We start from the raw sequence: 27,692 nt of genomic DNA on the forward strand, positions 1-27,692 counted from the left end.
GACTCTGATATGGTCTCTTAGCTAAGGTCTACAATTCTGCATGAATTAAATCAAAGGTTGGTCTTTGAATCTGGCCAAAAGCAAGTGATGAGTAAGTTCTCTTCTCAGCGCTCTATCAAGACACTTAAAATGAATGAACGCTCTATGACTACTACTACTACTACTACTACTACTACTACTACTACTACTACTACACACACACACACACACACACACACACACACACACACACACACAGAACCCTGGGTCCCTCCCCTTTTCGAACTTGTGTGTGACCATGCATGTATATGCCACAGAATGCATGTGGAGTTGGGTCTCCTCCCCTTTTATGTGGGTTCCAGGATTCCAACCTGGGTCACCAGGCTTGTGCACCAAGGGCCCTTACCTGGGCACCTCACCAACCTGGATCCCTCCTTACAGCACACTGTATTTGCACTGTACTTCTGGATGACTTCTCAGGGGTAAGAGTGGGGAAAGAGAAAAGCAGGCAATCTAAAGAGAGGCTCAACGCAGCAGGCACACACCCCCTACATTTCAGACCCTTCATTTGGGGGCACTAAAGTACGCACAAACCTGAGACATGAATGATGGTTAAAAAAATTTGGGTTTATTGTTTTTGCTAAACAATACTAAAAAAAAAAAAGTTTTTTCCATTTTGAAGGCAGGGCTTGAATTATTTAATTTTGATCCATTTATTTAATTAAAAAGAAAAAAAAGGGAAAAGAGATCATGGCCAAAAAAAAATAGCCCCACCCTACCCCCAAAGCTCTAGCCAGTCACATGAGCATCACCCACGTCCCACTCAGTGCCTGATATTCAGGTGGTGGCACTCTGCCCCATGAGACTACCCTGGAGGTGCAGGGGCAGCAAGTACCAGTTTCGGCTCTCAGCAGGTTAGTCAAACCAGGCAAACTGGTGGGCTAAAAGTCCAGAAATTCTTTCCAGGTTTTCTGCCCATTGGCTGAGCACATACAAACTGTCATTAGCTTGTAAGGTTTCAGGGGGTAGGAGGGGGCAGAAGAGGAGGAGGATGGTAGCAGAGAAACTAGAGGTTATTCAAGCTTTTCCTGGGCTAGAGGCTCTGGACATAGACTTAAGAAGGTCAGGGTAGATCGAGTCCAGGTTTCTTAGAAGAGAAAATCAGCCCAGAGGAGGAAGAGCTGAGATGTGCCATGCCAGCCAGTCCCTCCTGCAGAGGCACAGGGAAGGGGCGGCCGACTCCCAGTGGACAGAGAGAGTTCGTCTAGTACCATGAAGACAAAGGCAGAGGGAGTCCTGAGGTTGGGACCAAATGTGAGACAGGTACACACAGTCAAAGACCAGAAAGGCCCGGGACCCTCAGGTCAAATCCCGTCTGCACACTGGCTCTGCAGGGCTGCAGGAGGCCTCACTGTGAACTAAGTCAAGTTAATCGTCAGGCTCCGGGTGGGAGAAAGGACAACACATTTTTGTTTTCAGAGGGATGAGGTGGGAAGAGTGGCCATGATCTAGTAAAAAGAGACCTGCAAGAAGCAGAAAATACTTAGAGAACATTTTAATATATATTTCCATATATATATTTAAAGTTAAGAAAAATAAAACTAATTCAAGCCATGCCCTGTGCAAAAAAAAGAAAAAAAAAAGTCAAGAAAAAAAATGAAAAATGTAAAGTGAGACCTCTGTCTTCTGCTCTGGTCTCAACTTCAGAATCACAGTCAGCTTGTTACTTTTATTTTGGAAGAAAAGATGTCAAAGTTTCTTTCAATCATTCAGAAGGCAAGTATATCCACTTAGAAAAACAAAATGGCAGAACAGACTAGGAAAGGAAAGACAGGTGAAGGGCAGTGGGAAGGAACTTGAAAAAATAAAACTAACAAGATGACTGTTCCAGAAGGGGCCGTGAAAAGGACATGGTGAGCCGAAGTCCGTTAGTCAAGTAATGATTCAACTTTTAAATTATTCTCTTGTTCTTTTTTTGTTGGGTGTTTGTTCAAGTCTAGGTTTTTTTGAAACACTGACTCTTTCATAAGAGTCAGCAGGAAATATAGGATCCCTTCCCTCCCCCGGCCTGCCTCCGCCGAAGCCACCACCACCACCATCTCTGTGGCTGGATGCTGGAAGAGTCCTCCGTGTTTGCGGACTCAGGATGACAGGGCAGCCTCCTTCTGTGGTTGTTGGGCTTGTGAACGCTGCAGTATCTTTTGGCTTTCCACATCTCTAAAATGTTTTTCAACCTGCAAGAGATCAAGTAGCCGAGTCAGAAATGGAGAAGGGGGAAGGTCTGTCTCTTCCTCACAATCTAAGGCAGCTTCGCATGCCCAGGCCTGGCTGTCTGGCTGTGAGCTCTGCAGTCGGCTTTGGCCTTGCTGCTGTTGACTGGCCGCCTCCTCTTCACCTGCAAGGAAGGCTGGCAGGAGCCTCTTACTTCAGCCACACTGTGGCAGCTGAGCTAAAACTGGCTTAATATTGTAGCTATAAACTAACATATAATAAAGTAAATTTTGTTACTACTACAAAATTCCTCTTTCCTTTCTAACAACGTTATAGATTTTTGTTTTTATTTTTAATTATGTGTAGTTGTGCATGTGGGGATGTATGCGCCGGGAGTGGAGAGCGCTGGTGCCATAGTTTGTCTTGGATCCACTGGAATTTAGAATACAAACAGTTGTGAGCTCCCTTACATAAATGCTGAGCACAGAACTCAGGTCCTCTAGAAGAGCAGCAAGTGCTCTTAACTGCTGAGCTGTCTCTCCAGCCCCTTCTTTCCGACATAAATGCAGAATAAAAAGCTAATGGAGAGGAAAATCGGTCCTGTTATCCTTTACAGATCCACAACAGTGTGGGCCTGAGGGGTGGTTCAGCAATTAAGAACACTTGTTTTTGCATAGGACGTGGGTTCAATTCCCAGCATCTACATGGCAACTCACAGCCAGCCATAGTTCCAGTTCCTTCTTTTGACCTCTGTCAGAGCCATGCATGCACATGGTACACAGACACACACATACACACACACACACACACCATCACCCAGCTGGATTTTTGCTTTTTCTACAACTGTTATACTCTGGAAAGTAAGATAGAACCTATACTTTTTGTTTGTGTTTTGGTTTGTTTTTTTGAGACAGGGTTTCTCTGTGTTGCCCTGAGTGTCCTGGAACTCACTGTAGACGAGGCTGGCCTCAAACTCAGAGATCTGCTGCTTCAGCCTCGATAGTGCTGGGATTAAAGGTGTGCAGCACCATTACCCAGCGAAATTACAGTTAAGAACGTGCCTAGCAGCCGGGCATTGGTGGTGCACACCTTTAATCCCAACACTCCGGGAGGCAGAGCCAGGCGGATCTCTGTAAGTTCGATGCCAATCTGGTCTACAGAGTGAGTTCCAGGACAGGCTCCAAAGCTACACAGGGAAACCCTGTCTCAAAAAAAATAAATAAATAAATAAAATAAAAGAACCTGGGTGGTTGGTGACACACGCCTTTAATCCCAGCAACTTAGAAGGCAGAGGTAGGCAGATCTCTGTGAGTTCAAGGCCAGCCTGGTCTACAGAGCGAGATCCAGGACACCCAGGGCAACACAGAGAAACCCTGTCTTGAAAAACCAAACCAAACCAAACCCCACCTGGAGCTGAGAGGAAAGAACAGCTCAAAGCCTATCCCACTGAATGGTCTAATTCTATAGTCATGTGGTGAAAGACACAGGGCTGAGCGCTTGCTTACTCTATCCCACACCACCAATGTTCCTATCCCCACATCGTTCAAGACACAGCCACAGAGGGGCAGAGGCAGGACTTCTATGGACACCATGACTGCAGGAGCACCATGCCCTGCTCTGATGGGGACGAGGAACCCTGCTCTCTGAAAGCCGTCCCGCGGCTCGGGTACTTACTATTTTTCGTACATGGCTCAGTGCGCTCCCCTCCTTGCCTTTACAGTTTTCCACTTGATAGGGGGGTGTAATAACAACTTCTTCCATGACTACGATGTTTTTTTCTTGCCATTTACAGTCTTTAATGCTGGAAGGAGAAGAATATAAGTGAATGTGACATCCTAGGGACATCCCATACCTCCCATCTAGAGAAGATGAACTTTAGAGACGGGTATGGTGGTGCACATCTTTAATCCCAGCACTCAGGAGGCAGAGGCAGGGGGATTTTTGAGTTTGAGGCCAGCCTGATCTACAGGTCTTGAAAAAAATAATAAAATAAATAATGAAAAAAAACCCTACTTCCAGTGGGCTGACCTCAAGTTCCCAGTTCACTACTCAGCCAGAGAGAAGCTAACAAACATCCTCTGGGCATCGCTGGACAGGAAAGCAATGACACTAATGTACAGTCTCCTAGGGAGAGTCAGAACTGTTAGTCTGGACCATCAGGGGCCTGGAGAACCACAGAACATTTGGTGGCAGCCTCAGAAGTTCAAGCCAAATTACAAATGAACAAGCAGACCTAGGCCGCTCGATCTGACGTAGTGGCCTGGAGAGGCATGGGAGTGGCAGACGCTTGGCAACTGCTTTCTATCCAGGGTCACAGCAGGAACAGCTATGGAACTCGGCCAACATGTGACACGTACCCAAGGGGCAGACCCACCCACCCCTGGCCTAGGGAGAGACACCACTTCTAGAAGTACAGAGATCTGCACTTCGCCTCCACCATGCAAGCTGCATTCCAACTGGCCCCACTCAATTACCAGACAGCCAGACACCTGCCACACAGGAAACTCCATCTGAGTTCACACACGGGGAATCCCAGGGCAGCTGACACTACTCTACGAGTTCCTTCACATACCTGGAAATGCTCAGCTACACCCGGCCCCAGACAGCTCTACTGCCAGCTGCCATCTGTGCACCAGACCCTGGGTGGCTAAACAGGGTAACAGAAGGCTGCAGGGGGGTTGAGGTGGGTGTCAAATGTTCCTGGTTTTCAGCAGTTAGGGAAGCTAGTAGAGAGTCTGACTTCTGCTGTGACAATATGTGTTCCAGGAGGAGGTAAGAAGGTAGCCTTCTGTTCTTCCCAACTCCCTGTGTTTGTCCCAAGGCACAACTAGGGAAAGCGATACAACTCCCTTGATACCATCACAGGGTTTAGAGGAAGGGGCAGCAACAACAACAAACGAGAAGCTGAACGGAGCTCTACCTTGTGGGTTACTATTACCAGGGCCCTTACAAGACAACCCAACCCAAACAAACTTCTACAGACAAGAAAGCAAAGGACTCAGTTAGCATCACACTATTCTACTGTGCAAAGGGAGCCCCAAGTGCTGTGCCTCTGGAGGCCAGTGTGCTGTGCCTCTGGAGGCCAGTGTGCTGTGCCTCTGGAGGCCAGTGTGCTGTGCCTCTGGAGGCCAGTGTGCTGTGCCTCTGGAGGCCAGTGTGCTGTGCCTCTGGAGGCCAGTGTGCTGTGCCTCTGGAGGCCAGTGTGCTGTGCCTCTGGAGGCCAGTGTGCTGTGCCTCTGGAGGCCAGTGTGCTGCCCATATGCCACCCCAGCTTCCCTGGTACACTTTCAGGAAGACAACCACCCAGAAGCCTTTCATCAGACACACAGCCAGTATCTGCTCGAGGAAAAGGAACCCTATGCTCCCACAACTCACGTCTTGTGAATGGTCTGGAAGAGCTGCTGGCCCTCCAGGGAGACGCCAGCGCTGATTGCATAGGCCTGGCTCAGCTTCTCCTCCTTCTCCGTCCGTGCTTTGCTGGCAAGCTATGGTGAGGGAGAGGAAAGACTCAGTAAAACATTCACCTTCACTCTTTCCAACTCAGGACCTTCAAACTAAGGAAGCAGGTCAGAAAAGACTGCTCTCGAGTCAATTTGATTAGAAATCCAGTAAAACAACCAACCCCCAATACAGAATCTAAACAGTTACTGTGTGCAGTTCCCTGCAAACACCCTCTTTCCCTTTTTTCCTGAGGCCTCCTATGTGCCAGACATGTACTGTGCTACCTAAGAGATTCAGCCTGAAGGCACATGAAGAGACCACCCTGTAAACAGGAGACAGCTCCAGTGAAAAGGACATGGTGACATGTAGTATGACAGGGGTGGAGATGGCTATGGGGAATGATGGCTGGAGATAAACACAGTGCATACATGTCTACTTAAAGAAGATAAAGTGCATTCATCCACTATTGTGCTAAAGCTTCCTCTGTAGAAACAAATGGCCACCTTCACAAAGAATTGAGGCACAGATCTTGGCAATCAAGGCTCAGCCTGTCCAGCACCATCTGCTCACCTAACAGCCAAGTCTAAAGTACACCTGATCTACCTTCACCTGAGCTGAGGACAGCCTGTGTCCCAATCTGCCCTGCAGAAAAAGGAATGGCCTCGTGCCTGCTCCTTCACTGCCCCCTGGTGGATCAGTCACAAACTGATAAAAGGAAAGTCGAGTAAAATCTGGTGGTCTAACTAAAATGTTCAGAATCCTTCTGGCAAGGGTGGATCAACCTGTATTGTCAACCTGTATTGTCCTGCTTTATACTAGTGCTTGCTAGAAAAATTGAGTAGGAGACAAAACAAATGTGTACTACAAGGAAGTTAAGAAAAACAGGCAGATAATGCCCCTGAAAAGCAAGAGAACGATCTAAAAGATTTTTCAGTTCCATGAACACAAACATAATGAAGCTGCAGCGCGCGCGTGCACACGCACACACACACACACACACACACACACACACACAGCACTCATAAATACTTAGTGAACACAGATGGGCCAGTTCACACATGCTGTCATTTTAGCCTCTCCAGAGAAAAGCAGAAAGCATGACGACCCTCTCCTGTGATCTGAAGCCAGAGCTCACCTGGTCTTTAGATACAGACAGACACAAACAGGGCAGCAGTGTATTAATAATCTTGCAGGCCTGGCTGCTCTTCTGGCCCCATCAGGCTACAACTACACAGAGAATCAATGTACTCTGAGCAAGGCAATCCCAGCAGAAGTGAGAAAGCCTCGGTACTTGGAAACACTGAGTTTCTATGGAAAGAGAACTGCTGGTGTGTATTTTAAGCAACAAGCAGTGCTTTTTCAGGAACCAAGAAAACCCTGGTAACCAACCACGAGGGCTTTCCTTGAGTCTTGCTTTCCAAACAATGTCTCAGAAAATGAAGTCTCCAAAGAAAGAAGGGTAAACCAGAGGGCAGTGTCACCTCTGGGAGCTGCTGATGGCAGGCAAGAGCTCCTTCACTGAGCTATGCTTCACCTCCTTGACAATGGACTCAACTACTCTACCCTATAGGACCTGCAATTAAGCTCTAGGCACCTCCAGCCATCAGTTTACATGCTGTTTTCAAGTCAATCTAAAAAAGACTAAGAATTTGCCTTCACCACCAAGTTGTACAATGGGGTCAGTTTCTCTCACAGACGCCCCAACAAGGCTGAGGCTACAGCGTAGTTGGTCCAGTGCTTGCCCAGCAAATATGAAGCACTAGGTTGGTGCACAGCATTGCAGAACTAGGGAATGGTGACAAAGGCCTGTAATGGCAGTAGAATGAAAAGCCCAAGGTCATTCTAGCAATACAGCAAGTTCCAGGGTAGCCTGGGATAGATCTGTGAGATCCTCTCTCAAAAAAACCCAACCAAGCCAGGCATAGTAGTGAATGCCTTTAATCCCAGCATTCGGGAGGCAGAGGCAGAGGCAGGCAGATCTCTGTGAGTTTCGAGGCCAGCCTGGTCTACAGAGTGAATTCCAGGACAGCCAGGGCTAGACAGAGAAACTCTGTCTCAGAAAAAAGAGAGACAGAGACAGAAACAGAGAAAACCTGTCTTGAAAACAAACTAAAAATCCAGAACTAATCAGGTATAAAAAGATTGTTTCCCAGGCTGGAGAGATGGCTCAGTGGTTCAGAGCACTCACTGCTGTTCAAGATGACCCAGGTTCAATTCCCAGCACGCACATGGCAGCTCACAACTGTCTGTAATCCAGGGAATCTGGTACCCTCACACTGACACACATGCAGGCAAAATACCAATGCTCATAAAAATAAATAAAACATTTTTAAAAAGAGAGAGAAGAGATTGTTCCCACAAAAACAATGAACATGTGTCTCCTCTCCTCAAAACTGTGAGTCAGAGAAAGAAAGACATCACCTTGATCTTCTCTTTATCAGGAGTAAACTCACACAGAATACGGATCAGTCTTCTTCTGTAAAGCAAATGCCCAACACTCTCTCACCTCTACTGTTTACCAATAAATCTACATACGCCTATGCTACTGTTAACTGATGATATGCTCCAGTTATTCCAAATTAGCAAACTTAAGGTTCTTGACTGAAGACCAGAGAGAACTAATAATAGCTATCCCCAGGGGCAAAGGTGCCAAGCGCCTCTCTTGGGCTTGATAGGGTTTTAGCACATTAAAAAAAAATGCATTGACTATCATCTGCCCTAGCTTATGATCAATGCTAGCTGCTGGCTTTGCATCAATCAAAACAAGCACTAACCAGGCAGCACATCAGAAAATAAAAAGCACTCAAGTTTAAAAGCACACAGGGTTCCGGCAAACCCAAAACGTAAACCCACAGTACCTGTCACTAATAGTATTAGCTTAACTCAAACCATGCACCTGACAACCTGTACTTGGTCCCTCCTTCCCCGCCCCCTTCACTGTGTATCATTCCCACTGAAAACAAAGTAACTTCTACAAACCAGAGCTTCCTTCTGAGGCTACTTTATAAATAGCATCTGGATGTGGGCAAAGGGAAAAAACAGATGAGTATGTGATACCAAACAAAGCACATCCATAGTAAGTGGTTCTGGGCTGGCAAGATGGTTGAGTAGGTAAAAGTGCTTGCTGCCACCCCCAGTGACCTGAGTTCAATCCCCAAAACCCACAAGGTGGAAAGAGAACCAGCTCCTGCAAACTGTCCTCCGACTTTCACATGCATGCACATGTGCACACATATACACACAAAACATGTGAAAAATTAAAATATTTACATTAACTAGCTCCTAGCCAAGTGATGTAATGAACACCAGAACACAGTCCTTTGTGTGTGTACTCAGTGACATGTTGGGAAAAGGAAGACTGTAAAGAAAACCCAAGCAGTATGTACTTCATCTTGTTGCCAGCTGAGCCATCTTATTTCCATACAGCCAAGAAAGCACAGGTGCCGTGGGGACTCCAGAGGGATTCCTACTGCAAACATTTAACAGACTGAGACAGCTGAAGGGACGAGAGGAGCAGAGCCCAGGAAGAAACCTGCTAGCGTGACCTACTGACTTCACCCCGCCACTCTCAGCTTGCCTTCCTCCCTCTGTGTTTGGGTCTTGGAAGCAGCTGCCCTTGCAGAAGGGTAGGAAGCAGTGCAGCTGCTGTCTGAAATGGCTGCTGTTGCCTGCAGGCCTGGTGTGGACAAGGGGCAGACCAGAGCAGCTAAGAACAACTGCCATCCCAAGAAACCTTACTCCTGGCTCTTTCAGATCTGAAGCATGTTCTTAGGACCTCCCCCTCAAAACTCTTAAATTTAATTGTTTTGGTTTTTGAAGACAGGGTTTCTCTGTGTAGCCTTGGCTCTCCTGGAACTCGCTCTGTAGACCAGGTTGGCCCTGGACTCACAGATATCTACCTGCCTCTGCCTCCTAAGTGCTGATATTAAAGGTGTGCGTCATCGCTCAAGTAAATTTAACTGATTTTTATGTGTATGGGTGTTTTGCCTGTATGTTTATGTTTGTGTACAAGGAGCATGCCTAGTGCTCAGAGGCCAGCTGAGGGTGTCAGATCCCCTGAGACTGGAGTTACAGGCAACTGTGAGCTGCCATGCAGGTACTGGGAATGAACATAGGTCCTCTAGACGAGCAGCCAATGTTGACCACTAAGCCATCCCTCCAGCCCCTGGGAAGCCCTTAGGACGCAGGGTTTCAGTACACATCAGTCAGGCTGGCCTAGAACTTGCAAGCCTCCTGCTTGCTTGAGGGGTGCGGATTACAGACTTACACTACTAAACCCTCTGGAAAATCCTCATTCTTAGCTAGCAACAAGCAAGCTCTCAAAAAGATACCTTCCAAATATCAATACTTGCACATCTCTGCTTCCCAGCTGACAGCTCCAGGAAACACTACTCTAGGCCGGGTGCAGTGACGTGAGTGACCTGTACCTGCGGACCCCGCTTCGCGGGAGGAAGGCGGAGGTGGTGTTGCTGGAGCCGAAGAGTCCAAGGCCAGGCTGGGCAACATGGCAGGACCCAATCTATTCAAAACGTGTGCAAGCAGTCGAGAGGGATGGACGGACAGACGGACAGACGGACGGAGGGAGGGGAGAAAAAGATCTCCTTACAATCCTGGACAGCTGGAAACTAAAAACTACAGTTCCCCATGTGAAGCTGTGTCCCAGAATACATAATGCTGAATCAAACAGGAATGGTAGAGCCCAAATGCCTGGCAGTGAACACTAAAACTCTAAGATCTAACTCTGAATGAGAGTTGATGCCAGGCTATGCACCAAGACACAATAAAACACTTAATCCCAAACAATCCTCTGAAATAGCAACTAAAACTACTTCTATTTGACAGATGAAAAAAACAAAGGCACAGAAAACTGACCCAAATGACCAAATTAGGGTCTAGATTTGAACCTGGGCAAAATTCTACTTCTCCAGTGCTGGAGACAAGCTGAGGGCGTCACACACGCTGGTAGAATACTCTGCCAGTGACACAAACCCCCTGCCCGGAGCAGTGCTCTTGACCACTGTATTCTGCCTCGCGGTTTCACCAGCAAGACTTAACTCAGGGCTGGTGAGCCGGAGGGCTCAGTGGGCAGAAGCACTTGTCACCCTGTTGGACCAACTGTGTGGAGGAACACAGCGACCCCCTCACGTTGTCCTCCCACGTCCACAGCAGTACTGAGTGCTCCAAATACATGCATACAAATAAAAAAAAAAAAAAACACGCCAGGCAGATCTCTGTGAGTTCGAGGCCACCCTGGCCTACATGAGCAAAATCCAGGACAGGCACCAAAGCTACACTGAGAAACCCTGTCTCGAAAACTAAAAATAAACAAATAAATAAATAAGCACAGACTTATTTTAAAAAGAAAAATGAAATCTAGCCTAAACTTTAAAACAGATAAAAAGGAAAACAAAGGAAGAAAAAGAGCGAAGTCTGAGCACACTTGCAATCCCGGCACTCGGGAAGTTAAGGCAGCAGTGTTCTGCATTCCAAGCCGCTTGGCTACAGAGTAAGATCCTGTCTCAAAAACCAACAGAACAAAAGAGTGAAATCCAAGGCTGGCTAGAGTTTCAATCTCCAGGATCAACATGGCAGGAGCAGAAAACTGACCTCTCTCACCTCCACACGTGCACACACCCCCAAAATATGAAATAAATTCCTAAAATGCAAAGTTTTTTTTAAGTCTAATTACTGTTGAAAACAGTTATAAATCTGAAAACATAAGATATCTAGGTACCAGCAAGATGGCTAAGAGAACCAAAGTGCTCGCTGGGAAAGCCTGATGACCTGAGCTTGATCCCTGAAATCCACGATGGAGGAAATGCCCCAGAAGTTGTACCCTGACTCTATACCTACAATCACATACACAAAAGCCATACACACAATATTAGTAAAAATAAAATATTCTAGCCAGGCAGACGTGGCACACACCTTTAATCTCAGCACTCGGGAGGCAGAGGCAGGTGGATCTCGGTGAGTTCGAGGCCAGCTAGTCTATCTACAAAGTGAGTTCTAGGACAGTCACTAGTATACACAGAGAAACCCTGTCTCAAAAAACAAACAAAAATAAAATATTCTGCTTGTCGGTGGTAGAGCACGCAGGTAGCCGCAGCACTCAGGAGGCAGAGACAGGTAGATCTTTGTGAGTCTGAAGCCAGTCTGGTCTACAGAGTAAGTTCTTGGATAGCCAAGAATGTTACACAGAGAAACCCTATCCAGACAAACAAACAAAAATTATAAAAAGAGGAACTATAGTTGAGTGCAATTAATCTCACTACTTGAAAAAAGGCTGTGAATCATATTAAGAGCCAGGATGCACTGGGCAACAAAGTGATCCAATCTTAAAAATAAGGTGTCTCAGCCCGGCAGTGGTACATGCCTTTAATCCTAGCACTCAGAAGGCAAAGGTAGGTAGGTCTCTGAGTTCAAAGCTAGTCTGGCCTGGTCTACAGAGCAAGTTCTAGGGACAGCCATGGCTGTTACACAGAGAAACCCTGTCTCGAAAACAAACAAAAACGTATCTATAATACTTTTTTTTGTTGTTTTGTTTTGTTTTTGTTTTTGTTTTGTAGACCAGGCTGGCCTTGAACTCACAGAGATCTGCCTGGCTCTGCCTCCCAAGTGCTGGGGTTAAAGGTGTGCGCCACCACCGCCGCCGCCCTGCCCTCTATAATCAATCCTCTTAGCTGAACTACTGAACTAATGGATTCTGGGGAGGGGCAGTAAAATTGCCTTCAGTTTGTGTATCAAATGATGAACTCACCAGACGCCATCAATAGTCCCAAACTCCAGGAATGAGAAGACAGAAGGTTGGGGTGAGAACAGAATACTGTATACATAAGTGAAACTGTTAAACAAGTTAATAAAACAAAAAAAGAATTTTACAGAGTCCAAGATGATGTCAGGAAAAGCCCTACAAACACAGCAGTCCACTTAGGAAAAGTAATAAACGGGGGGTGGGGGGGTGTTCTTTTTTTTTGTTGTTTGTTTGTTTGTTTGTTTTGTTTTTTCGAGACAGGGTTTCTCTGTGTAGCTTTGCGCCTTTTCCTGGAACTCACTTGGTAGTCCAGGCTGGCCTCGAACTCACAGAGATCCGCCTGCCTCTGCCTCCCGTGTGCTGGGATTAAAGGCGTGCGCCACCACCGCCCGGCTTGGGGGGGTGTTCTTGTAAGATCCAGTTGCCTACAAGCCCCTTTTCCCAGAGACTGTTCCCAGAGAACTGCCACGACTCCACAGTCAGCCAGGTCTACCGAACAAGACCTTGTGGAACCCCCGAGTAAGGCTGCTGACAACACTCTTCCCTCTGCAGTGCACTCAAAACCTGCCTTCTTTGAGATAAACAAAATGTCTGTGAAGAAGCATTCCAAAGAACACAGAGGCTGTGACAGAAAGCCATCTCCTTCAGCCGGTAAGAATCGGTACGTCCCTCAGAACCACCAGTTCTTTCTTGAAGCTCCAAGACCAGAGCAAGGCAGGTCCAAGAGGAGCCTCCTGATCGTAAAGTTCAGATGCATTAAGTGCTTCTCTGTAATGAAAACACTACAAATCCAAGTTGCTAGAGGATACTGTAAAATCCACAGACTGCAATCACAGGATAGGCAATCAGATTTCAGTCAGTCAATATATATTACAGGCAGAATTTTACCTTTAATTAGTTTAAAACAAAAACACCATGTCAGCAAAGCCAACAGTTTTTGTCAAGTGTAATTATATCATAAAACATTCACAGCTGTAAGAAACCACTGCAGCTCCTGAGTATTGACAGTAATTTCTGAGTCCTAAGATTCTGAAACCATGGTTTGTTGTCAAAAACCTACCTGTGTCTGTCAGAGGGAGAGAAACCCAACTGGAATGCAAGCTGAAACTGACCTCAACAATCTCTCTCAGAGACTGTCTGCTCAAACACAGCCATCTCACAATGCGACCATTCAAGCTCTGTGGGGAGGTCAGGACAGCAGGTGAGCCCCAGAGTACCGGAGAGACAGGAGACATTATTTTAACATTGTGGGCACAGAGAAGCTGGCTTGTGGGCTATTTCTAAAAAAGCTATCTAATCCAGTCCTTCCTTTAGCCAATGAGCTCACTGCTCCTCTCTCCCCCTTTTCTTATACGTCTTATTGCATGCTTGAGATATACAATATGTTATTTAAAAAAGAACCACTCCAGGGGCTAGGTTCACATATCCAAACCGACTTGGTGGTGCACAGCTGTAATCCTGGCCCTCAGACCGCTAATGCAGGACGACAACCACGAGTCCCGAGCCAGTGTTCTGTGCTTCCTCTCCCAGAAAACAGACACTGGCTTTTAACAGTCCTTCTCCAATGCCTCCTGTTTAGCCAGTGACAGACAAGATAGACAAGCTGAGCAATGTCATTTGTTTGGTAAGGTCACATATGAGAAGCCTCTACTAAGAAGCTCATTGTGTCAAGGGTCCATGAATCACAACTAGGAGCCAAATCCAGCCAACTACCCACCTGAGATACATTTTACTGGAGCACAATCACAGCCACCTGACTGGAGTCTACAAAGGGAACACTGACTAGTATTTAATACAGGACGGTCCACAAAGCCTACAAGAGTGACTGCCTGACCCTTTACAGGAAATGATTGTCACCCTTTCCTATGCTGTTATCCCCACTCATTCTTGTCACCATGGATCTCACCAAGTTAATGTACCTGAGAAGGACAGTGCACTCAGCATGTACAAAGGCCTGGATTCAATTTCCAGAATACCTCTCAAAAATGCTACCATCCCTCAATACTCCCAACAAATGTGAGATTCCTCAGGGCAAGGTAAATGTCCTAATCTTCCTGACATTTCCCAGTACCTGGAAAGGAGGAAGAACAAGAGAGAAGGTGGACAGAACCAATCACAAAGCTAAGGTCCCAGCAGTTAAATGATTTATATGGTCACTCAATTCCTCAGCAGTTCTTCAGGGCAAGGCACACATCTATTCCCAGCACCTGGGAGGCTGAGGCAGGAGGACAGCCAGCTGGAGGATGGCTCGGGCTTTGTACGAGACTCGAGTCCCCGCCTAAAAAGAACACAGTTCTTCAAGCATTTCACATTCTACCACACCATACTTTGGGTATAGTATGTGGATCCTTTCACTTTCCATCTCCAGAGCAATTTTTGGCATTTCCCTAAGCTAGCCTAGAAATTCCAGTGCTAGAATGAACTACATCACCTGTTCTTTGCCAGAAACCTAAGCCAATAGAATATCCTCTCAACACTGGAAGCAATACCACCACTGGAGCCACCATAAAATCCATACTTTGAACTACCACCTCTGGGTCAGAGAGGTGACTGCAATACTTTATGGCCCAACTCTGTCAATCACAGTGGCTCACAATTTGTCTTTTCCTGTGAACAGTGGTTCTTCGTCACACCCTATGATGCTGAGAAGGCCCCTTGGTAATCAATGGCCTAGGGAGGGCCATGGAGTTAGCTGGCTGCCACGCACTGTAGGCCAGGCTGAGTTCCAAGCTCTCGTCTGGAGCAATGGCTCCTCTACCACCCTTCTGTCAGGGTGACTCTCAAGTCTGAATGACAACAAACTGACCTTCAAAGAACCAGTGGTTCTTTCTCTTTTGTTTTTCCAGACAGGGTTTCTTTGTGTAGCCCAGACTGTCCTGGAACTCTCTCTATAGACCAAGCTGGCCTCAAACTCAGAGATCCACCTGCTTTAATCCCAAATGCTGAGATTAAAGACGTGTGCTGCCACAGCCTGGCTAAACCAGTGTTTCTTAAATGGCAGTCAATCTCTACCTGCTTGACACTTAACATGCCCCTTGCCATTCAGCAGCACAGAACTCTTCCTCTCCTCTTCCCAAATGCATCTCAAGGTATATCCATGACAGTGTCTCCCAGAACCAGGTACATATCCTATTGGTAGACTCACACCTAGGACTGCAACCCTGAATAATATTCTAAAAATTATGGCCTCTAGGAGCCAGAAAAGTTATATCCCTTCCCACATAGACCAAACACACATACAAAGAGATGGGTGTGCGTGGGTGTGCTTGCATCATAAGTGGAAGGCCCATGGACTTGATCCTAAACACTGGCATAAAAATACACACCCAAGCCGGGCAGTGGTGGTGCACGCCTTTAATCCCAGCACTCAGGAGGCAGAGCCAGAGGGATCTCTGTGAGTTCGTGGCCAGCCTGGGCTACAGAGTGAGTTCCAGGAAAGGCGCAAAGCTACACAGAGAAACCCTGTCTCAAAAAAATAAAACAAAACACCTAACTAAACAGAGTGTGACCAGGGACACTACCTGTGACTCTACTTGGTATTAACACCATACCTTAACACATTAGTGTCAAGATATAGTAAAGGGGCAGGGGCTGGAGAGATGGCTCAGAGGTTAAGAGCACTGGCTGCTCTTCCAGAGGATCAGGTTTCAATTCCCAGCATCCACATAGCAGCTCACACCTGTCTGTAACTTCAGTTCCAGGGCTTCTGACACCTCACAAAGACATACATACAGGCAAAACACCAACCACCATAAAATAAAAATAGACTATATAATTAAAAAGATATACTAAAGGGGACTGGTAATGGGCTAGGTTCACAAACAGGTCACAATCTAGTAACTATCAACCACCCAGGAATTTATTCAAACTTGGGAATTTAACCATCAAATCGCCAGAAAATTCTAAGATTATGTTGAATCTTAGCTGTGAAGCTGGTAAAATTTCAAATAAAAATTAAGACAATTTGCCCTTCATTGTGATAACATACTTAAAGTTCCTTTTTAAAGAAAGCTGTATTTTCCGTATTCTCAGCTTTGTCACCACCACCAGACCTAGCTCCAGATCCCACGTTTATTCACTCCACACCATCACCGGGGCTGATAAACAATCTGAAACTCTTCTCTTCTGGTTCTCTTTGGTCACTAACTGATGATTAATTAGTCATGAAAAGGCTGACAAACCAGTCAGGGGTCTGGGAAGGGAGGTGAACATGTAACTTCTCTATTACCAATGGATTTCCATTTCCCATTTGCTTCTTTTTTCTGTGTCCATAACACCTGTTGAAAGTATTTTCTAACACGCCAAGATCTTAAGAGATTTACATCAAATGTAATTCTGCACTGGATACATTAAATTTCCAGGCATGTTCAATCTGTAGCCCATGGGTTGCATGTGTCCCAGGACAGATATGAAGTGGCCCCAACACACATGGAGATGATGTCATATCACAATGTCAAAAGGTTGGACACCTGACATAAACACATGTCTACATAAACACATGTTTACAAGCTGGCCTTGGCTGGGTCGTCTCAAGAATTCCACAGGCTTTTGGAAAAGCACAGCTGCCTAGGTTCTCTAGTGCTCACTCTGACCTCCAGTACTTGGGTAATTGTTGTATGAACTATGTCGAGTGATAACATCGTCCTAGAAATCCCTGCTAGTTCTAGTCACCAAAGAAAAACGTCTCTATCCTTCGTGCAGTATTTGTGGTAGCCAATACAAACTCAATACTCTTCCCTCCTGGATAACCCTCAACTCTAACTCAATGGCGATAACATCACTGCTCTTAGCCACCTTCCCTTTGACACACAGTCCCCTTCCCTTGGTCCCAACATCCAAGCAGACCAAATCCTGTATACCTGTCATCTCATCACTCAAGAGGACAAGCCAGGAAGATTATGAATTCCAGGCCAGACCATCTTAGGCTACACCGGAAACTGTACCAAGAGGCTGGTGGATGAAGAGGCTAGAGATGTAGCATGCATGAAGCTGTAGATCTGATTCTCCAGCACCTCTAAATCAGGCAGGGTGGCACATACCTGAAATGCTAGTACTTGGAAGATAGAGGCTGGAAGACCAGAAGTGTGTGTGTGTGTGTGTGTGTGTGTGAGAGAGAGAGAGAGAGAGACAGAGAGAGACAGAGACAGGGTTTCCTCTGTGTAGCTTTGGAGCCTGTCCTGGAACTCAATCTATAGACCAGGCTTGATTCGAACTCACAGAGATCCACCTGGCTCTGCCTCCCTAGTGCTGGGATTAAAGGCTTGCGGACCAGTTTAAGAGTCACCCTCAACTATACAGTGGGTGTTGGAGGCCAATCTGGATTTCATGAAATCCCGCCTTTAAAAAAAAAAAAAAAAAAAAAAAAGCTAGGCAGTAGTGGCACACACCTATAATCCGGAGCAGAGGCAGGCAGACCTCTGAATTTGAGGCCAGTCTGGTCTACAGAACAAGTTCCAGAACAGCCAGTACACAGAGAAACCCTGTCTCAACAATACAAGAAACAAAGAGAGAAAACAATAATGAGCTACAATGGTGAATAATCTGGACCTCATTCACAACTGGCTTTGGTATGTTCTTGTACTTTTATTTGAAAGATTCTATCAGGAAATTCTGAACACTGTAACAGGGTACAATATTACCACAGAGAAGATAAAATTACATTCAAAGAGGAGTCACTCAGCAGTCCAGCACTTGCCCAGCATTCTCTGGGCCCTAAATTCAAACTCCATTCCCCCAACCCCCAAGGACATTCAAGACTTCTACCTTCTACAATTCCACTGTCCTCTCAAAACTTCCTCTTCTATCCTACTGCTAAGGCTAGACGGAAGGTCTAGTAACCTGCTAATCTAAAGCAAACTGGCTCATTTCCCGAAGTCGTTAGTTTACACCTTCTCTAATTGAGCTATTATTAAGTATTTCCTTTGAAAGTTCACCTCTTCCATTTCCTGCTGGGTTTGTGCAAACAGCTATCTGGTTTACATCAGCAGGCTGACTTAGGTAGAGAGAACTGACTACATCAGCAAGATGAGCCAGCATACCAGAGCATCCCCCACTGAAGTCGTTAAGTGCAAAAAATTCGTGGTATCCTGTACTGCACCAGCTTTCTTCCAGCTTCTCAGAGAACATCAGTTCCCGCCACACGCTTCAACAACCCTCTAACATCAGGAAACTTCAAGCCCGTGCTCTTAGAAATGAGACAAATTTGGGGAATCAAAATAAGTGTATTTCAGAGTGTGATAGCACACACTCAGCTTGAGAGACGAGGTAGGAGGAACTCTATGAACTCAAGGCTTGATCTACATAGCAAGCTCCAGGCCAACCAGACAATACAGTGAGTCTCTGGCTCAAAAAATAAACTAAAAGCCAGGCAGTGGTGGTAGTGGTGGTGGTGTTGCACACCTTTAATCCCAGCACTCGAGAGGCAGAGGCAGGCAGATCTCTGTGAGTCTGAGGCCAGCCTGGGCTACAGAGCGAGTTGCTCCAAAACTACACAGGGATACCCTGTCTCAAAAAAATAAAAAATAAAAAAGCAAGCCAGGCAGTGGTGGCACACACCTTTAATCCCAGTACTTGGAAGACAGAAGCAGGTGGATCTCTGTGAGTTCAAGGCCAGCCTGGACTACAAAGTGAGTTCCAGGACAGCTAGGGCTGTTAACAAAGAGAAACCTTGTCCTGAAAAACCAAAAAATAAAATAAAATAAAAGCAGCAGTGCCTTGTGCATGCTAGGCAAGCATTCTACCTCTGAGCTACATGCTCAGTCCAAGAACTTTCCATGTCACTCAAGCAAAAAGTAACAGCCACTCAGACTGTTTTCAGTAACAGCCCAGCAGGCAGTCATATCTGAGTAAGTCTCCAAAGAAGAAAGGCAAAGTATCCTGCATGGTCGGTTTGAAAGGAAAGCAGACTGTTCATTCATAAACACCTCTACAAATGAATATTGAAATGAGTTCAGAGACAACCAAACCCCTCAACTAATTTCAGTTCCTGACTTCTCTTCCCAGCATATCCTCTCCAAAATAGGCAAGCCAACTGTACGGGTCTAAGAAAGAGTTCTAGCCCAGCAGTGGTGGCACTCGCCTTTAATCCCAGTACTTGGAAGGAAGAGACAGGCAGACCTCTGTGAGTTCAAGGCCAGCCTGGTCTACAGAGGGAGTTCCAGGACAGCCAAGGCTACACAGAGAAACCCTATCTCAAAAAAAAAAAAAAAAAAAAGGAAGAAAGAGAGAAAAGAAAAAGAGTTCTGGTGTTCCCCAAGCTAGGAATTCTTGCTGTTTTTTTTATAAAAGTAGGTAAACAACCGGTTTTAACAGTGCTGGTAAATAATTAAGACTAACCAGCAAAGCCTAGTGGTGGCGCATGCCTACATCTCAGCACTTGGGAGGTGAAGGTGCAAAAGTTCAAGGTCATCCTGAGCTAGAGTGAGCTTGAGGACAACCTGGGACCCATGAAATCCCATCTCAAAAGATCAAAATAAATTAAAAAATAAAAAACCCCACAACACTGAATAGCAGAAGCCAAACACTAAAAGCAAAGCTAATCCACAAACTAACCTAAGCAAGAGTTGCTACAATTTAAGGTTAAATACCAAAAAAATTCTTCCTTGTAATGGTGCATGTATGTTTATGTGCTCAAAGATTTGTTTCTCAGAAGTTCCCACATAATAGTACCACACACTCCCACCCTTCTAAATGGTGGTACTTGGTCATAAGGACAGGAATCTCTTTTATCTTTTTATTCTTTAGTATCTTTTGAGAAAAATCATCCCCTTTCCGATAATCATTACTATTTACTAAGGTCCAGGGGAGAGACATTTCATAAATACAGAAGGTAACAGCTGCAGATCTAACAACACCCTGGGAATAAATCACTCCATTCCAATCTTTTAAAATTTCATGTGCTATAACAGAAGGCCACCCAAAGAGCTCCAATATTCTGGTAGGAAGCATCTGACTAAGCCAGGGTTTTAAACATCTACAAGCTTCAAAAACTGGGACAGCCAGAATGTAACTATCCTTGAGATGAAACCTAAGACCCTTCCAAACCTGTCCTTAACCATGACTTAAAAAAAAAAAAAAAAGAAAAGAAAAAAGTGGCATTTCCCTGGAATCTGACAAGAGAACTCCAGATCTCACTCACGTAACTCCATTCACTACCTCTACTGCGTGCTGCAGCTGTCCAAGTATTTCCTTGCTTTGCTGAACTGTAGCAAACACCCCATTCCCTCGAGAGGCAAGAGAATATACATTATTACAAGACTCCTCGACAGGGAAAACTTCCACACCAAGCCAATCCCAGACAGCTGCTACTAAACTGGTCATAACTCACATCCAACAAGTCGTCCATTAAGCACCTACTCTGTGTAATACACCCAATGGTGAACCTAAGTGTACTCAATGGTAGAGTGTTTGGCCAACACACCCAAGATCCTGCTACTAAAATAAAAAAATCACCAGTATTGCTTTAAAAAAAAAAAGTGAACCTAACAAAGTTAGACAAAACAAATATTTGACAGTAACTAACACAAAACTCTAACCAAAAAGGCTACATATTACATATAAGTAACACATCACTCTGCACCTGCTGTCCAACTGTTAAACAAAAGTACCTCCTTTACTCTCAAAAAATGTCCCCTGTACTCTAAGCTATGAGGTGAGAAGGAACAGGGCAGACAGACTGCTTCAGGCTGATTGATCAGAGGCTCCCTGGAACAGGTGCTGCCTTATTTAGTCCTGATAGTTAAGTTCCCAGATATTGGGAAGAAGAGCATTCCAAGTGGAGGAGACAGGACAGGCTCTGGCAAGGCGAGATGGGTGGGTATCACTCCTGATCAACATTTTGTTTGACTAATTGAGGAGTCAAAAGATGTGACTTGGGGTTCCCATAAGTCAACATGGACATGTAAGATTAAAATATCTTAGCCGGGCGGTGGTGGCGCACGCCTTTAATCCCAGCACTCGGGAGGCAGAGCCAGGCGGATCTCTGTGAGTTCTAGGCCAGCCTGGGCTACCAAGTGAGTTCCAGGAAAGGCGCAAAGCTACATAGAGAAACCCTGTCTTGAAAAAAAAAAAAAAAAAAAAACTTAAACATCTGAGAGGTGTCAAACCTCAAAATTAAATATGAAGACAAAAAAAAAAAAAGCCCAATGCAATGTCTTTCAGAGGTGTTTTGTTTTGTTTCTGGGTTTTTGTTTTATAAGGGCTTTTGTTTGTTTGTTTTTTGTTTTCTTGAGACCAGGTTTTTCTGTATAGTCCTGGCTAGCCTAGAACTCAGAGATCCATCTGCCTCTGCCTCCCAAGTGCTGGGATTAAAGGTGTGAGCCACCACATCTGTGTTATGGCTTTAAAATGTTTAAGTCATGAATCTCTTAAAGTCTGAAACACTCCTAAATCTTCCCCCATTGTACAAATACCCCTATCACATAACTCCAGGTCAGTGGGCAATACCCCTTACAAACCCCACCACCACCACAAATTAACACATGGACTCTAGGTCTAAAAAAGAATGACAGCCGGGCAATGGTGGTGCACACCTTTAATCCCAGCACTCAGGAGGCAGAGGCAGTGGCAGTCAGATCTCTGTGAGTTCAAGGCCAACCTGGTCTACAAAGAGAAACCCAGTCTTAAGAAACCAAAAAAAAAAAAAAAAAAAAAAAGAAAGAAAAAGAAAAAAGGGGGAGGGTGAAGGGGAAAGAGGGGAGATGGATCAGTTGAAGTTCTTGGCACACAAACAGGAGGCCATGATTTCAATTCCTAGGACCCAAGTAAAAGTCTGGCTGACGTAGCTTTGGACTCTCTGCTCTGAGGAGGAGAGACAAACAGAACCCCGGAGTTCTCTAGCCAGCCAGTCTGGCTGAATCAGTGAGTGCCAGTTCAATTAGACCCTGTCTCAATAAGTAAACCAAGAAGTGAAAGAGGAAGAAGTACCATGTCAACCTCTATTCACCCAAGTCCCCTTTATAAAGGCAAAGACAAGCTCTCAACTCTATCTGAGTATTAAGATTAGGCTAGGTAAGGGCTAGAGAGATGCTTTCGTGGTTAAGCGCATTTGATGTTCTTCCAGAGGATGCAAGCACCTGCCATCAGATGGCTCACAGTCGCTGTCACTCCAATTCCAGGGGATCTGACGCCCTCTCCTGGCCTCTTCAGTCACTTCAACACATACAGTACACACATACACAGAATAGGCTGGGCATGATGACGCACGCCTTTAATCCAAACACTTGAGAGGCAGAGGCAAGTGGATCTCTGTGAGTACAGGGCCAGCTTGCTCTATATTAACAAGTTTCAAGCCAACCAGCGATACACAGTAAAACCCTGTCTCAAAATAATGAATAAACAAGTCAATAAATAATTACTATTCAAATGCATTATTATTATTTGTATACTGTTTCAATCTAGAATTTGCTATGTAAACCAGACTGGCCTTGAATTTGCTGCAATCCTCTTGCCTCTGCATCCTGCATGCAAGGATTACAACCATGCCCAACTTTCAAGATAGACATATTTTTCCCCTTTGTGACAAGGTCCTGTGTATTCCAAGCTGGCCTCAAATTCATTTGGTAGCTGAGGATGACCTTCAACTTCTGTTTTTGTTTTTTTGGGTTTTTTTTGTTTTTTTGGTTTTTCGAGACAGGGTTTCTCTGTGTAGCTTTGCGCCTTTCCTGGAACTCACTTGGTAGCCCAGGTTGGCCTCGAACTCACAGAGATCCACCTGGCTCTGCCTCCCGAGTGCTAGGATTAAAGGCGTGCGCCACCACTGCCCGGCTGACCTTCAACTTCTGAACCTCCTGTGTCTACTTCCCAAGTGCTGAGATTGCAGGCATGCACCACCAAAGATATCTTAAGGTGCAACAAAGATATTCAGAAATAAAGGGGAAAAATTATACAAATATATATTAGAGAAGATACCAAGCCAGGTATACTGGTGATCCCTCATAATTTTAGCACTTAAGAGGCACAGTCAGAAAGATCTGAATTCCAAATCATTATTACTAAGTCTACATAACAAGTTCAAGGCCAGCCTAGGCTACATGAGACCCTGTCTCATATAAACCACAGGAAGGCTGGGGAGGAGCTCAGTCGGTGAAGTGCTTATGTAGCCTGCAGGAGGACCTGTGTTTGATCCTCATCACCACAGACACTACTTATGGTAAAACACGTCTATAATCCCAGCACTCAGGAGGCAAAGTCAGGAACATCTGAAGTTCAAAGTCATCCTTGGCTATATATTAAGTCAGGTTTGCATGGGATATATGAGCACCTGTCTCAAAAGGGAAAAAAGAGAAAGTTGTCCCTGCCCCACCCAAGATAAAAACAGAATAAGCAATGTATATATCACCAAAAGTCAAACATTGTAGACAGCTGGACTTGTTCTTGGGATCCTTACCTTACTAACATTGAGTGAAGCTAGGGGAGGAGGGGTTTCTGTCCGATCATTAATTATTTCCACTTCTGAAACATACTGTAAATTTATAAGCAAGATGTCTGCGTGGTTGGGCTTTCCACTGGAAGAGGGACATTCTGGTGAGAAAATAAAGTTAAGGGAAATAGGACAAAGGCACATGGCACAAGGAGTACAGCAAAAACTGCAGACTGACAGAAGACAAGCAAGCCCCGAGAAGCCCTTGCCGCTTCAAAACAAATCTCCCCCATTACCTCGCTTCTGCCCAAACACATAACCAAAAGATCTCAAGCTTTTCAAAGTCATGTACAGACAGAAACTGAAAGCCTTGAAAGGGTTTCTGTCACTTTCTCTCTATGGGTTTGATGGAGAGAAACGCAGTTTTAATGCTGTGTGTGCTGTTTGTCTTGAACTTAGGAGTCAGTGCTTTCAGGTCTGAGTTAATACTCAGTGTCTCCCTGCATCTACAGAGCGCTTCTTTTTTTTTTTTTTTTTTTTTGGTTTTTTTCGAGACAGGGTTTCTCTGTGTAGCTTTGCGCCTTTCCTGGGACTCACTTGGTAGTCCAGGCTGGCCTCGAACTCACAGAGATCCACCTGGCTCTGCCTCCCGAGTGCTGGGATTAAAGGCGTGCGCCACCACCGCCCGGCTTACAGAGCGCTTCTTACTCACTTAGATTCCATGCTCTTCTTTCTTCAGTTTCTGTTCCCCGCTTACAATTTCCCATTTTTTCAGCAAAAACTACACTATTTGGGAAGGAAACTACCCAAAATGACACCTACTTCATTCATCCATCCATTCATTTCCCAACCATTTACTGAGATCCTTCTGTGTGCCAGGTAAAAGTAGAGTAAGTCTTCCTTTTAAGACTCTCCCAACTAAGCCACCAAAGAAAGAGGTTTTGGGCCAAGTATGATCTCTTGTTTTTAAAATAACACAAAATAAAAGAACTGTTTTTGCAATTCATTTATGAAGAAATCTTTCTGAGCCAGAAATCGACAACTCATCATTAAATTAATTAAAAGGCAGCAGACTCTGTAAGAAACTTCATTTTAAAGACAGAGGCTACCTTCTCCTAAAAATAAATAAATAAGTGGTAACTCAAGAAAGTCCACCTGTAGCTCAAATAAAGGGGGAAGGAGTGGTACATTTATTCCAACCAGGAAGTGTTTTGTTTTCCAACAGTGAGTTTGCAGGAGTAATTCAGAAATCACTTCCACCCCAAGGGAGCAGGGCCACCTCCTCCATGCAGTTTAACATTGGTACTTTAAAAAAGGAGGGCATTACTATGGAAAACTGAGGACTTCCATGTATTGAACTGAACAGGGGCCCACACTGTCATACATAAACCCCCCAAAAGGTGGCAAGTCCTCTCTGGACCAGGCTTCCAATCCCAACACCCCCTAAACAGCAGTTTTCAAATGACTGAGCACCTCACACACAATGACACCAAGCATACACGACTCTAGCAAAATTAGCCACCAGTTCAGAACACAAAATCTGTCCTGCACTTCCTACCCCAAAAGTGGCAAGGGCCATTTGGTCACCATCCCACCGCCCTTTCTTGAACCACATCTCATCAGCAGACAGCCCACTCCTAAAGTCCATACCCTTGCCCTACCAGCAGCTCCTGACCCTACACACCCCTCCCCATAGCATTTTATCGCCCCCCAACTCCATCCGGGCTCCAATCCCCAGCCCCCTCCCCACCACTCCCCCCCTCCCTTAATCACTGAGTCCCCTTCACACACCGTCCCCTCCCGAGAACCCACCCGCGTGTCAAGCCCCGCTCCACCCACCAACCCTCGGCAAGGGCCCAGCTCTCACGAGGGGTGGGAGACAAGGGTCCCCCAAGTGGACCGAAAGGCCCGCGGGAGGGGGAGGGGAACTCGGGGCCGTGCGCATGCGCCCGGGGCGACGCGGTAGCCGGTCGCCCCTAGGCCGAGAGGGCCCTAGCTGCCGCCGCCGTCCCCCCGCCCCCCACCACCGCACCTACACGCCGGCCCGGCCTCGGGGTCCACGCAGACAAGGATACTTAGAGCCAGCATTTTGGACTGGTAGTCGAAGGCTACCACCTCGCCCTGCAGCCGCTGCTCCTGGCACGTCCGGCACGACACCTGGCTCCCGACGCTGAAATACTCGCCCGGAGGAGCCGCCATCTTGGGAGAGCAGCCGCGGCCGGCGGCGGCGGCGGCAGCAGCGGGCGAAAGCCGGGCCCCCAGCAAGCGCCGCGCCGCGACGCACGGGGCGTGCTGACGTCACGCGCCGGGGCGTGGTCTGGCGCTGGGTGGGGCGGGAGCCTAGGTGGAAGAGGGAACAGGAAATAAAGGGGAATGTGAGTAGCGTGGAGATGTGTGGCCGCCGGTCGGCTTGGTTAAGTTCTTGCAGGGTTCTTTTGAAAGTTAAGAAAGTAAACAGACGTAAGGCATAAATAACCCTACCTGGAACGAAATGGAGAAAAGAGAGGCCACCGGAATCTCTGCTTAAGCCCACACCTTGCACAAAAACGTTTAATGAATGAACTCTTATAGTCTCCTCAATTGCATACGAAGAACTAGAAGCTCAGGGGACTTAACTCACTCAAAATGATTACAACTAATTACAAAGTAATTATGCAAAAACATTAGCTGTAAAGTTAGGCAAACTAGAATCTGAGGCCATTTACCAAATAATGTGACCTTAAGCAAATTAGCAAACTTAATTATGTTTCTTCAGTGGGATCTAAATACCACTTATTGAGCTTCCAGCAGCCCGGCAGGGCAGGAATCAATATCTTCATTTTACAGGTGAAGAAATGAAATCTTGAACTTGGAAGAGTCATAGAACTGGTAAAGCCATGGTTTTGACTCCAACAAAGATGCTCTTGACTACTGGCCTATATTAGATACTAACATTTGCCTCATAAGGCAACTGGGAGGCTTAAGTGATATAACGCATACATGCATGTCATACAGGAGCTAAATAAATAAGTCACCCCAGGATCACCTATCACCTTTGGGACCCAGAACACTTCTGTCTCCCTGTGTGCCCTCTCTCCCAGAAAGCCAGGTAAAAAGGAGGAACAGCTCTGGAATGTAGCTCAGAGAGCACATACCCATTGTTCAGGTCTCAGCACCACTAAAAACCAGGAGAAATAAAAAGGAAAGAAGGAAAGTCGGGAACAAGGAATAGTCACAATGACAAAGGGCTTTGGGAGGGGTCTGCTCCCCTCCCCCAATAATATCCATCTCACATACAATGCTTTACTGACCTTATGGAAGGAACTGTGCAGATGCACTTTTGGTTTTTTGTTTGTTTGTTTGTTTGTTTGTTTGTTTGTTTGTTTTTCAAGACAAGGTTTCTCTATGTAGCAGCTCTGGCTGTCCTGGAACTCACTCTGTAGACCAGACCACGCAGATGCACTTTTAAACCTCTCACCACCAACTGCCATCCTTCATCCGCCCAACCCATAATATAAAACTATGAGAAACCGGTTGACCTTTCTCTAGCTTAGAGGGAGGCAGAGGGCCAGCTTTGGCACTACTAGTGAGCCTGAACAAAGTTCAAAAGTGTTTCCTTGTGCTCCAACAGGCAAAAACTTCCTTGTGTTGGCAGCATTGGTACAATCTTTTTTTTTTGGTTTTTCAAGACAGGGTTTCTCTGAGTAGCTTTGAAGCCTGTCCTGGAACTCACTCTGTAGCCTAGGCTGGCCTCGAATTCACAGAGATCCTCCTGCCTCTGCCTCCCGAGTGCTGGGATTAAAGGCATGCGACACCACTACCCGGCTGGTACAATCATTTTAATAGACATAAAAATTCTCCTCCATGCTTAGGCTTTTCTCAGAGGAGTGTTGTGTCTTTCTGCTCTGGCCCTATAGTAAATCGTGGATAACTCCACGTCTCCAGGAGAGGAGGAGTGCTGGGGTTGAA

At 45.9% G+C, this 27,692-nt stretch overlaps 1 protein-coding gene across 1 annotated transcript; it reads right to left on the reverse strand.

Moving 5' to 3' along the window:
• Positions 1–585: 585 nt before the first annotated feature.
• Lsm12 (LSM12 homolog) lies at positions 586–26,038 on the reverse strand. The gene is made up of 5 exons (XM_006970614.4): positions 25,820–26,038; positions 23,772–23,905; positions 5,566–5,675; positions 3,865–3,991; positions 586–2,213 (listed from the first exon to the last, which is right to left on the reverse strand). The coding sequence occupies exons 1-5, from the start codon at positions 25,941–25,943 to the stop codon at positions 2,121–2,123; spliced, it is 588 nt and encodes a 195-aa protein (XP_006970676.1). The 5' UTR covers positions 25,944–26,038; the 3' UTR covers positions 586–2,120.
• Between the last annotated feature and the right edge of the window lie 1,654 nt (positions 26,039–27,692).

The sequence above is a fragment of the Peromyscus maniculatus genome, chromosome 8 (genome assembly GCF_049852395.1).
Source record: "Peromyscus maniculatus bairdii isolate BWxNUB_F1_BW_parent chromosome 8, HU_Pman_BW_mat_3.1, whole genome shotgun sequence".
NCBI classification, from domain to species: Eukaryota; Metazoa; Chordata; class Mammalia; order Rodentia; family Cricetidae; genus Peromyscus; species Peromyscus maniculatus.

Coding starts and splice junctions, on each gene's coding strand:
- Lsm12 (XM_006970614.4), bottom strand. CDS start 25,943: ATGGCGGCTCCTCCGGGCGAGTATTTCAGCGTCGGGAGCCAGGTGTCG. Junction 23,906..25,819: donor GTCCAAAATGCTGGCTCTAA/GTATCCTTGTCT, acceptor TTTTCTCACCAG/AATGTCCCTCTTCCAGTGGA. Junction 5,676..23,771: donor CTTCACTCAATGTTAGTAAG/GTAAGGATCCCA, acceptor CCCTCACCATAG/CTTGCCAGCAAAGCACGGAC.